At 40.5% G+C, this 13,272-nt stretch overlaps 1 protein-coding gene across 1 annotated transcript in view; it reads right to left on the bottom strand.

Annotated features, from left to right (window-relative positions):
- Window positions 1-13,272, bottom strand: part of TTC19 (tetratricopeptide repeat domain 19) — a 31,455-nt gene that overhangs the window by 1,906 nt on the left and 16,277 nt on the right. Inside the window, 2 exon segments of the mRNA XM_033181772.1 lie at window positions 219-381; window positions 1,871-2,025. Coding sequence (XP_033037663.1) covers window positions 219-381; window positions 1,871-2,025 — 318 coding nt within the window.

Here is a 13,272-nt window from a genome sequence, read left to right on the forward strand (position 1 = left end):
ATGGGGTTTGACAGGCTACTGCAGGTCTGCAGAAGTTATGTGAATTGAGCACAACAGTACTTCAACCTAATTAATACCTTCTTTTTCTGCCATTCAACCAGCCTTTTATTTTACATGTTTGTTGGCCCTTGCCCTCCCTACATACCATTTCACAAATTTATCAATCCAGTGACATCCCTCCCTTAAAGCAAGTCAGTTCAGTTTCCATTGCTACCTACCTCTGTGCATCAAAACTGCAGCTAGATTACTGAGTACCATGTGTAGCTCAGGATGATTTATCTGTCTTGCCAGATCTGATGCCCTTTGCATATAAATATAGGCCTCATCAAAGCGGCCCTGTGCATCCAGGGTAGTAGCCAGGTCACTCATCAGCACAATGGTCTATATGGAAAAGAAAAAAAGTTGTTTCTTTAAAAACATGCCTGCACAGAACTTTAATGTGGAGTGCATCCAACTCTGAATACATAAGATTTCATCTTTCCTAGCATTCCACAAAAGATGAGGGATACCAGCCTTTAACAAATTTGTGGGCATTTGGTAATCACACTGTACAGTGGAGAATGTTAGTTCGACCTTCTGGGAAATACAAATCTGGAAATTATGAAACACTACGTATTAATCCAACTAATTACCCAATTAGAAATGCCAAATGAAAAACAACAGCAAGATGCTATGCATATGATCTCATTTAAGGCTGAGCAACTTTGAGAAGCCAGCCTCGTATGGTATGATTGCCTCTAGAACCCCACTGTATTATGTTGTTCCTGCTGATAACCCTGAGGCTCATCAAAAACAAGAAACATACCATCTATTTTAGGAAGATGCCCAGTAAGTTTTTTTTAATTTGGCTACTGTAACAGGTAGACTTCCATACCTACTTTCCCACTGATGCCATGCTTTAAGCCCCCTGACCCTAGTACTTGGAGATCTGAATTCTGTGCTTGCTTGTTTATTATTCCTCACTCTATTAAGGGACTCTTCATAATAAGTCATAAATCTCTTTCATGGAGATAATTCATAGCTCAACCCCCGTTTTCTTCCAAAACATATTACTCATCCTGCCCATGTACCCCACCCTTGGGACACATTCAGTTAAAATAGTTATGTCTTATATTGGGGGTAGCGAGCATTCACAGACAAAGCAATGCACTCCTTACATCTAAGAACTTATTTGGATGGAGGGGAGACCCAAAGAGATGATTTCAATTCAATGTGTTTAGTGCTCTAACACAGCTTTGCACGTTATATTTAAATTCTATAATATGCCAATGGTTTACAAGTGTTTTTAATGTGATCCCTTGTTCCTTCCCTCACCTCCTGCCATTTTAACCGTGGGGTAAGGGAGGCAAGGATATTTGTGTATTAAACTGTTTCCCATAAGCTTCTAATGGGAGTATCTACAGACCCCACTCTGAAATACTGTGCTCTGTCCATTGAAGCCTGACCAGTCCTCCTCTACTGGAATTTTTATTTTTGAGACGGCGTCTCGCTCTGTCACCAGGCTGGAGTGCAGTGGCATGATCTTGGCTCACTGCAACCTCCGCCTCCTGGGCTCAAGCAATTCTCCTGCCTTACTCTCCCGAGTAGCTGGGACTACAGGTGCTTGCCTTGTAGAAAGGTTGCTCTGTTGTGCAAACCATGGATCACGCGAAAAGTTCTGGGCAGACCTAGTAACTGATAACTAGTCCCAAATCCTTTCTGAAACAAGTAGTTGGGGTGAGGGTGCTGGTGGTAAGAAAATAAGTAGACTGGGGAGAAAGGAGGCTCTAAGACCATCTGCTGATCCTGTTACCAATGAGTGTGACATTTCACACCCTTCAATTTTGAAACCTTTGTTTTATATTCCCTCTTCTGTGTTTTCCTCCCTTACCTGTGGGTGTCTTTCTCCTTGTATTTCTTCAGAAATCTGCAGAGCTTTTTCATACATCCTTTGTGCCTGTGATGGCTGCTTGGAGAACAGAAGGTAGCGAGCACAGGCGTCTAAGCACATGCCCAAGAGGAGGTGGGTATTGGCTTTCTCTTCCACTAAGGAGAAAAGAGGAATCAGCAAATCTACCCAAATTGTTGTTACCAGGACCCACAAATATGTCAGCAGAATGGGACCCACATCACTTAGGGGACAAAGTAGGTGGATTAACATCCAGTTAAGCGACCTATTCCAAACTAGTTGGAATCATGGAACTTCACCCCACATTTTAAGTAGATTAAGAGTCCACACATTAATTAAAATGTGGAATGTCATTTTTAGTTTGAAACAAATAATATTCCGCAGAAGCAAATGAAGATAAACTCAAAGAAGAATGAGTTAACAACAAAAAGTCAAGGCTAATGAAAAATCTGTAAGGTGTAAGAAAAACAATGCAGGGAGAAGACAGAGAACGCTCAGAATCCTAAAGTGCAAAGTCACAAGCTGAATTTAAAGAATTCAAGGTAAAGGCCAGGCGTAGTGGCTCACACCTGTAATCCCAGCACTCTGGGAGGCCAAGGCGGGTGGATCACAAGGTCAGGAGATGGAAACCATCCTGGCTAACATGGTAAAACCCCGTCTCTACTAAAAATACAAAAAAAGGCCGGGCGCGGTGGCTCAAGCCTGTAATCCCAGCACTTTGGGAGGCCGAGGCGGGTGGATCACGAGGTCAGGAGATCGAGACCCTCCTGGCTAACACGGTGAAACCTCGTCTCTACTAAAAATACAAAAAACTAGCCGGGCGCGGTGGCGGGCGCCTGTAGTCCCAGCTACTCGGAGGCTGAGGCGGGAGAATGGCGGGAACCCGGGAGGCGGAGCTTGCAGTGAGCCGAGATCGCGCCACTGCACTCCAGCCTGGGCGACACAGCGAGACTCCGTCTCAAAAAAAAAAAAAAAAAAATACAAAAAAAAAAAATTTAGCCGGGCGTGGTGGCAGGTGCCTGCAGTCCCAGCTACTCAGGAGGCTGAGGCAGGAAAATGGCGTGAACCCAGGAGGCAGAGCTTGCAGTGAGCCGAGATCACACCACTGCACTCCAGCCTGGGTGACGAGACACTGTCTCAAAAACAAAAAAAAAAAATTCAAGGTAAAATTGAAACAAGCTAAGAAGAAGAATAAAGCTTACAATGACATAGCACCTCTCAACACATTCAAGAATTGACTATACGATGTCTGAAAAAGAACAAGTTTAAAATACCTAATGCCACATACGAAGAATTGGAGACATAGATCATAACAGTAACCTATATCAACCTGGGTAAGACTTCTAAAAGATGATACAAATAACGTAGCAATGTTCATAAGCAAGATTATATGGAAATTCTGCAAACAACTCAGCAGGAGGTAAATGTTCACATAATAAAAGACTAGAAAAAGAGGTTACCTTAGATAATCTTAGGTAACAAATTAGTAGACACCCAACTGAGTATGTTCAGTTGGGTTTATTTGCCAGCAAAGCTGTCGTTCATACCAAGCCCTTTCCCTTCCATGTCTTCAATTTTCAGAAATCTACAAGTGGCATACAGAGTTTAAGGAAGACTATGTTACTAAAATGAGACTTTTCTAATACCTTCCCATTTAGAAAAAAAGTGCAGCTTGCTTCTATCACCTAATTTTACATAAATATGCTCTTTAAGGCTGGAGCAAATGTGATTTTCAATGTGAAACTACTAAAAGTGTTCTTGGAGTTATTTCTAAACAGAACACCAGAATCGTCTGAATCATCTATTTCGGAAAAATCGGATTCATCAAATGAATCTTCAACCAACCACTGTTCGAGAATGATGTTAACATCACGCGTAGGCATGCTATGTTTTCTAGGATTTGACATTTTCAGTGATCAAGAATTACTGTATTTTGTAAATGGAAATACTACTACTAAAAACAGAATGCTATAAATAGAATGATATCTTGTTCCCAAAGTTGATATACTAGAGCAATGTGAAAATGATAAAAGCAAGATATTTTGTGGCAACAATTTCAAAAGATGTTTAGTGGTATAACTAAAGTACAAGAATAAAGTGACAAGCAATTCTAGCGGAAAATTGTTACCCTTGTTATCACTGAGTAGTGGAGTGGAAGCAAAAGCAGTAAAGCTTTTTAGAGAAAACAATGAGGTACAATTTAGCTATAATATTTTAAAAATACATGCACATTCTGACTACAAGAAAAATGGAAACACTTTTTGAAAAGCAACCTTTTCTAAAAATAAATGTACTTTTTTTTTTTTTTGAGACAGAGTCTCGCTCTGCCGCCCAGGCTGGAGTGCAGTGGCCTGATCTCAGCTCACTGCAAGCTCCGCCTCCCGGGTTCACGCCATTCTCCTGCCTCAGCCTTCCAAGCAGCTGGGACTACAGGCGCCCGCCACGTCGCCCGGCTAGTTTTTTTTTTGTATTTTTAGTAGAGACGGGGTTTCACCATGTTAGCCAGGATCGTCTCGATCTCCTGACCTCGTGATCCGCCCGTCTCGGCCTCCCAAAGTGCTGGGATTAAAGGCTTGAGCCACCGTGCCCGGCCTTATAATAAATGTACTATTACTGAACTTTTAGAAAACAAAACCTTTAGCAATGTACTATTACTGAACTTTTAGAAAACATAAAACCTTTAGCAACTGCCAAGATAAAATTTCAAAGTTCCCCCAGAGTTCCTTTGCTAGTAATTTACTTAAACATAGTTCTTCGAAACATTAAAATAAACATTGCTAAAAGTTAGACAAGAAAAAAATCAAGTACTTTTAATAACAACTGAGAAATATATTGGAATCGTTTATATAGAGCCCCTAAAGGGTCATTTAAAACTGAGGCATATTTACTTCTTCAAACATAAATGATTCTCTTTCAAAAATAACTTCTGATCACAGAAAAAGATATGCTACTATACTCAGTCCATGAGGCAAATAGGATTCACTATATAATTTTTTACTCAAAATATTACCGAATGGAATAATCAGATGTATTAAGGAGATGACCAAACAGCATTTATTCCAGGAATAAAAGAGTGGCTCAGTATATCAAACTAGGTTTACATAAATATAGACTAAAGGGAAAAGTACTGGGGCAATTATATGCATTTATAACAAGAGCAAAAGAGCATCTCTAATTTAGGAAAACTTGAGCCATAGGCCTCTAGCTCTCCCCTACCCCCTCACCATCAATAGCAATATAGGAAAGTCTACAAGGGTCTTTGAAACTAGAGATATTTGTTCACCAAATTCCAAGAATATCCTGAAATTTCTGCTAAACTAAATCACTTGTTAATCAACTGATTAGCACTTCCTAATTAGTGTTAATGGTTTTAGTAGAGGGAATAAAGGAGAATCTAACCTAACGCTATTGATGAAACCCATCTGCCTCAAACACCTAGAAATCTTAGATAAACTGTAACACATCCTTTCCATGCACAGCTGAGATCCCAAGAGAAGGAAACCCCAAGTGCCAGAAATTCGGAGTAAGCTAAAACCCAAAGTGGAGAGTCTGTGAGTTGACACAGCAAAAGCCTGGTTTTTGTTGTAGCTTGAGCGTCTCTGTAATCCAGGAATTCAAGCTGTTGATGTGTACTAAACAGAACTAGATCTGAAGCCAATGCACAAAACCAGGATTACCATTAGGACCACAACCCCAGGAAAAGAATGTATGTGAAAAGAATTGCAGCACTCCAACCTACACTTCCCCTAACGTTCCCTGATCACAGACACAGACGACAAGGAGCTCTTAATGGCCAAGTCTGGAATCTAGATGAGAAAAATGACTACCCTGTAAGTTTGATGTCTGAATTTATAACATCCACTTCGGCCAGGAGCTGAGTGCCTGGAAGACACAAAACTATTCTGGAATCTCACTGTATAGCTAAAACCTTGCTGAAGATGAATGTATAATCCAAAATTAGTCAACATGACAATTCATCATGAGAATCAGCAGACAGTAAGAAAGCAGGCCTCATCCCCCAAAATTTTATAAAATCAGACAACTCCAGTAGTTCTTACTTCCAGTAAGTCAAGCATACACCACCTGAGTCTTGTACCTGTAACTGCCCTTTGCCTGTAATTTTCTTCCCTCACAAATAGCCACTTGCCTATTCTCTCCCATTCACCAGGTTTCATACTAACAAGACCTTCCCCACCCCCTCTATAAGACAGCCTACTTCCCCAATGTATTCCTGCTATAAATATTCCTTCATAAATATCTACATAGCACTCTGGACACACCAACTTACTGGATAGTGCTTACTATGCGTCTTTCCCCCACCAAAAATGTAGCTCCATGAGGCAGTGACTTTTTTGTTTTTTCTTTTTTGAGACGAAGTCTCACTCTGTCGCCCAGGCTGGAGTGCAGTGGCAAAATCTCCGCTTACTGCAACCTCCGCCTCCCGGGTTCAAGTGATTCTTCTGCCTCAGCCTCCCGAGTAGCTGGGACTACAGGTGTACCACCATACCCAGCTAATTTTTTTTTTTTTTTTGTATTTTTAGTAGAGACGGGATTTCACAATATTGGCCAGGCTAGTCTTGAACTCTTGACCTCTTGATCCGCCCGCCTCAGCCACCCAAAGTGCTGGGATTACAAGCATGAGCCACTGCATCTAGCCAACTTTGTTTTATTTATATCTGTATCTCAGAACCTAGCAGCATTATCTAGCATGTAATGGGCATTCAGTATTTCTGACTGAATTGTTGAATGAATGAACAAATAAAAGGAATTACAAAAGGGCTAGGTGTGGTGGCTCACACCTGCAATCCTGTACTTTGGGAGGCCGAGGCAGGAGGACCACTTCAGCCCAGGAGGTCGAGACCAGCCTGGGCAACATAGCAAAACCTCATCTCTACCCTATCCCGTCCCCCCAAAAAATATATACACTCCCCAAAAAATACATATATATAAGCCAGACATGGTGGCACGTGCCTGTAGTCCTTATTCTTCTGGAGGCTGAGGTGGGAGGATCACTTGGTATCAGGAGTTTAAAATTGCAGTGAACTGTGATCATGTCACTGCACTCACTCCAGCCTGGCCAAAGGAAGACCTTGTCTCTTGGGGGGGAAAAAAATAAGGTACTGAATTAAACAGGGAAAAATTATAATGAAACTAAAAATTAGTCATAATTACAGATTGAAACATTAGCACTCCACGAATATATGAAAACCCAATATAGAGATATCATTACAAATCAAGATATAACAAGCACAAACTATGAAGATAAATATCAAGATTCTGTCAATATCCAAATTTTTAATCTATGTCAAATGCCCTAATGTGAAAAGACAAGCTACAAAGATAAGTAACCTATAAAAATATAAAATGATCGAATACATAAGGAACTCTTATAGATTGTTAAGAAAAAGACAACCCCTCAAAAAAAATAGGCAAAGGATATGAATAATTTTCAGAGCAAATAATCTGAATAGCCAATAAATACAGTAATCAGAAACACATAGTGAAGCCACAATGAAATTCCTTTTCAAACCCAGCAGATTATCAAAAGTATCTGATGATAACAAAGATATACAGAGAGCATCACGAACACTAATATACTGCTAGTCAAAACGTAAACTGGTAAAACCACTTTGATCAGCAATTTGGTTTTTGTTGTTTTTGAGACAGAGTCTTGCTCTGTTGCCCAGGCTGGAGTGCAGTGGCATGATCTCAGCTTATTACAACCTCTGCCTTCCCGGGCTTAAGCGATTCTTGTGCCTCAGCCTTCCAAGTAGTTGGGATTACAGGTGCCCACCACCATGTCTGGCTTTTTTTTTTTTTTTTAAGTAGAGATGGGGTTTCACCTTATTGGCCAGGCTGGTCTCCAACTCTTGACCTCAAGTGATCTGCCCACCTCAGCCTCCCAAAGTGCTGGGATTACAGGTGTTGAGTCACTACACCCAGCCTGATAAGCAATTTGGTATATGCACCCCGGCAACTCCACTTTTATGTACATATTCCAGGGACTATCTTGCAGGTGTGTACAAAGATGCAGGTCCAAGAATGTTCAGTGAAGTATGACTTTTAATAGCAAAACATATAGAATGACCCAACAGGTCCATCAATAGAACCGTGGGGTATATTTCGATGTTTTAGACATGACGTCCTTGCCCATGCCTATATCCTGAATGGCAGTGCCTAGGTTTTCTTCTAGGGTTTTTATGGTTTTAGGTCTAACATTTAAGTCTTTAATCCATCTTGAATTAATTTTTGTATAAGGTGTAAGGAAGGGATCCAGTTTCAGCTTTCTACATATGGCTAGCCAGTTTTCCAGCACCATTTATTAAATAGGGAATCCTTTCGCCATTTCTTGTTTTTGTCAGGTTTGTCAAAGATCAGATGGTTATAGATGTGTAGTATTATTTCTGAGGTTTCTGTTCCATTGGTCTATATTTCTGTTTTGATACCAGTACCATGCTGTTTTGGTTACTGTAGCCTTGTAGTATAGTTTGAAGTCAGGTAGCGTGATGCCTCCAGCTTTGTTCTTTTTGCTTAGGATTGTCTTGGCAATGCAGGCTCTTTTTTTGGTTCCAATTCTGTGAAGAAAGTCATTGGTAGCTTGATGGGGATGGGCATTGAATCTATAAATTATCTTGGGCAGTATGGCTATTTTCACAATATTGATTCTTCCTATCCATGAGCATGGAATGTTCTTCCATTTGTTTGAGTCCTCTTTTATTTTGTTGAGCAATTGGTTTGTAGTTCTCCTTGAAGAGGTCCTTCACATCCCTTGTAAGTTGGATTCCTAGGTATTTTATTCTCTTTGAAGCAATTGTGAATGGGAGTTCACTCATGATTTGGCTCTCTGTTATTGGTGTATAAGAATGCTTGTGATTTTTGCACACTGATTTTGTATCCTGAAACTTTGCTGAAGTTGCTTATCAGCTTAAGGAGATTTGGGGCTGGGACCAAAAGCATTGGTCCCAAAAGCCAAAATTGACAAATGGGATCTCATTAAACTAAAGAGCTTCTGCACAGCAAAAGAAACTACCATCAGAGTGAACAGGCAACCTACAGAATGGGAGAAAGTTTTTGCAATCTACTCATCTGACAAAGGGCTAATATCCAGAATCTACAAAGAATTCAAACAAATTTACAAGAAAAAAACAACCCCATCAAAAAGTGGGCGAAGGATATGAACAGACACTTCTCAAAAGAAGACATTTATGCAGCCAAGAGACACGTGAAAAAATGCTCATCATCACTGGCCATCAGAGAAATGCAAATCAAAACCACAATGAGATACCATCTCACACCAGTTAGAATGGCGATCATTAAAAAGTCATGAAACAACAGGTGCTGGAGAGGATGTGGAGAAATAGGAATATTTTTACACTGCTGGTGGGACTGTAAACTAGTTCAACCATTGTGGAAGACAGTGTGGCGATTCCTCAAGGATCTAGAAGTAGAAATACCATTTGACCCAGCCATCCCATTACTGGGTATATACCCAAAGGATTATAAATCATGCTGCTATAAAGACACATGCACACATATGTTTATTGCGGCACTATTCACAATAGCAAAGACTTGGAACCAACCCAAATGTCCATCAATGATAGACTGGATTAAGAAAATGTGGCACATATACACCATGGAATACTATGCAGCCATAAAAAAGGATGAGTTCATGTCTTTTGTAGGGACATGGATGAAGCTGGAAACCATCATTCTGAGCAAACTATCACAAGTACCAAAAACCAAACATCGCATGTTCTCACTCATAGGTGGGAAATGAACAATGAGAACACTTGGACACAGGAAGGGGAACATCATACACCGGGGCCTGTTGTGGGGTGGGGGGAGGAAGGAGGGATAGCAATAGGAGATATACCTAATGTAAATGACGAGTTAATGGGTGCAGCACACCAACAAGGCACTTATTGACATATGTAACAAACCTGCACGTTGTGCACGTCTGTCCTATGATTTAAAGTATTAAAAAAAAAAAAAAAGAACTGTGGTATATTTCTACAATGGACTACTATACCATGGTTGTAGTGAGGGAATCACACAGGGCCACCTTTAGCTTGTGTCCACACTTGTGAGAACAGAAAAAAGATTCACCTTACCCCTCACCCCAGCAGATTAATTAGAGGAAGTCACCCTTTAAAGACAGATGCAACCCAGCAGACATGCAGTTTGGCAAGCAAACAGGGCCTCTGTGCTAAGAAAACTGCTTTAAGTTTTCTTAATGAGATTTACCAGCCCGATAAATCTCATTAACATAATACTGAGTGACAAAAGCAAACTACAAAAACAAGCGTACAGTATGATACCATTCATATTAAGTTTAAAAACATATTAGCCCTATGGTATACTGTTTGTTTTGGAGACAGAGTCTTCACTCTGTCACCCAGGCTGGAGTGCAGTGGCGCAATCTCAGCTCACTGTAACTTCTGCCTTTCAGGTTCAAGCAATTCTCCTGCCTCAGCCTCCCGAGTAGGGGGGAATACAGGCGCCCGCCACCATGCTGGGCTAATTTTTGTATTTTTAGTAGAGACAAGGTTTCGCCATGTTGGCCAGGCTGGTCTCAAACTCCTGACCTCAGATGATCCACCTGTCTTGGCCTCCCAAAGGGCTGGGATTACAGGTGTGAGCCACTGTACCCAGCAATATATTATTTACTGATATATACAAGTGCAATAAGTAGGCAAACAAAACCAAATTGAGGATAGCAGCTACCCCTAGGCAGGGAGGGGTATACAGGGGTTTAAATATCCAAAAAAAAAAAAATTCTAAAGCAAATATGGTAAAACATTGAAATTTGGCCAAGGCTGAAAGTATACAGATATTTAGTAAGTCCTGAAAACTTTACTTTTGTTTGAAATCTATTTTAAAACAATACATCAGAGCACAGCCAGGCGTGATGCCTCATGCCCATAATGCCAGCATTTTGGGAGGTCAAGGCAAGTAGATTGCTTTAGCTCAGAAGTTCAAGACCAGCCTGGGCCAAGATGGTGAAACTCTGCCTCTATGAAAAATCCAGAAATTAGCCAGGCATGGTGGCATGCGCATGCAGTCTCAGCTACTTGGGAGACTAAGGTAGGAGGATCAGGTGAGCCTGGGAGGTTGAGGCTGCAGTGAGCCATGACTGCACCACTGCCCTCCAGCCTGGGTGACACAGTGAGACCCTATCTCAAAAAACAAAAAACAAATCAGAAGAAAAGCACAGAACTGACTTTCCTTAATCATAAATCGGTAATGTGGAATATCAACTGAAGAAACTCCCAAAATATAGATGAGAAAACTGATGGAAGAGGGGATAATGTGAAGGATAGAGAAGAGAGAGGTCAACATACAGGTAAAGGACATTCCAGAGTAAGAGGCCAGAGCATGTGGGACAGAAGCATTGAGCCAGGATAGACTACAGAAGCTCCAGAGAACTGGATGCTAAAAATGAAGGTTCACCAGGGATTAAACAAGCTTCACAAACAGACAACTCCCTAACCTTATGCTGATGTAACTTCTGAATCCAGCAAAGCATCTGAGCAGGAGAAAATAGACTACTTAAAAAACAAGGCAAATATGCAGGCTTCAGAATTCTCCTCTGCAATAAATTCCACTAAGTCTAAAATTCCAGATCACAGAGAAAAAACAAGTGAGGAAAAGAGAAAGGTAGGATAATGTTAAAATGTACTCATCTCATATGAAAACAATTTTTTTTTCCTCAGAGTCAACTATGTCTTTAAGAAATGCTTAGGTTACTCCTTATAGAACTGAAAATCATATATACATATACCTTCCCTACAAAATACAAATACAGATCAGTGAGGGAAAAACTCCTATAAAAGGAACTGAAAACAAAGGAATTAACAAAAATGCAATAATTATCCCTTTCAATACTAATTTGTTTTTTGTTTTGTTTTGTTTGTTTGAGACGGAGTTTCGCTCTTAACCAGGCTGGAGTTCGATGGCATGATCTCAGCTCACTGCAGCCTCCGCCTCCCAGGTTCATGTGATTCTCCTGCCTCAGCCTCCCGAGTAGCTGAAATTACAGGCGCCCACTGCCAGACCCAGCTAATTTTTTGTATTTTTAGTAGAGACGGGGTTTCACTATGTTGGCCAGGCTGGTCTTGAACTCCTGACCTCAGGTGATGCACCTGCCTCAGCCTCCTAAAATGCTGGGATTACAGGTGTGAGCCGCTGCACCTGGCCTCAACACTAATTTTTAAAAGGTTTTCAGATTCTATATCAGAAGACAGTGATACTCAGGTTTAAAAAAAAAATCCAACCATAGCTTTCTACAAAAGATACACTGAAAAATGACTCAGAAAAATTTAAGGGTTAAGATATAGTAGATAATATAAAACTAGAATTTGTAACAAACACCTTAAATAGGGAAAAAGGAATCGTTTTCCTGATGAAGGGACAATTCATAACAAAGATATATATATATATCTGAGACTGTCTAAACAGCACAGAAACATGTATAAAGAAAGAAGATTTAAAAAAATTTATCGGCCGGGCATGGTGGCTCATGCCTGTAATCCCAGCACTCTGGGAGGCTGAGGCAGGCGGACCACCTGAGGTCAGGAGTTCAAGACCAGCCTGGACAACATGGTGAAACCTGATCTCAACTAAAAATACAAAAATTAGCCGGATCCAATGGCACATGCCTGTACTCCCAGCTACTCGGGAGGTTGAGGCACGAGAATCGCTTGAACCCGGGAGGTGGAAGTTGCAGTGAGCCGAGACTGCGCCACCGCACTCCAGCCTGGGTGACACAGCAAGACTCTGTCTCAAAGAAAAAAAAAAAATTAGAACAACTCGACAAAATCAGTAAGGACACAAAAGACTTGAATAACACTATAAACCAACTAGACCTAACAGACATTCATAGAAAACTCCATTCAACAGAATACACATACTTCTCAAATGCACATGCAACATTCTCCAGGATAAGCCATATGTGAGGCCATACAACAAGTCTCAATAAATAAAATCATGCACAGTTGTTCTCTGAACACAATGGAATGAAACTGGATTCAACAGAAGAAAATTTAAGAAATTCACTATATGTGGAAATTAATCTATATACTCCTAAATATCCAAAGGGTCAAAGAAGAAATCCCAAAAAAAATTGGAAAATACTTGAGACACATGAAAATATACCTTACCAACACTAATGAGATGCAGCTAAAGCTTATAGTTATAAATGGCAATTATGTTAGAAGCAAAACCTTAAGTCAGTAACCTCATCTCCTGCCTAAGAGACCAGAAAAAAAGGAACAAAATAAACCCAAAGCAAAGAGGAAAGATGCAATAAAGACAGAGAAGAAATAAGTGAAATGGAAAATAGAAAAACAATAAAGAAAATTAATGAAACCAGAAGATGGCTTTTT

The sequence above is a fragment of the Trachypithecus francoisi genome, unplaced genomic scaffold (assembly GCF_009764315.1).
Source record: "Trachypithecus francoisi isolate TF-2019V2 unplaced genomic scaffold, Tfra_2.0 Lachesis_group20, whole genome shotgun sequence".
NCBI lineage: Eukaryota > Metazoa > Chordata > Mammalia > Primates > Cercopithecidae > Trachypithecus > Trachypithecus francoisi.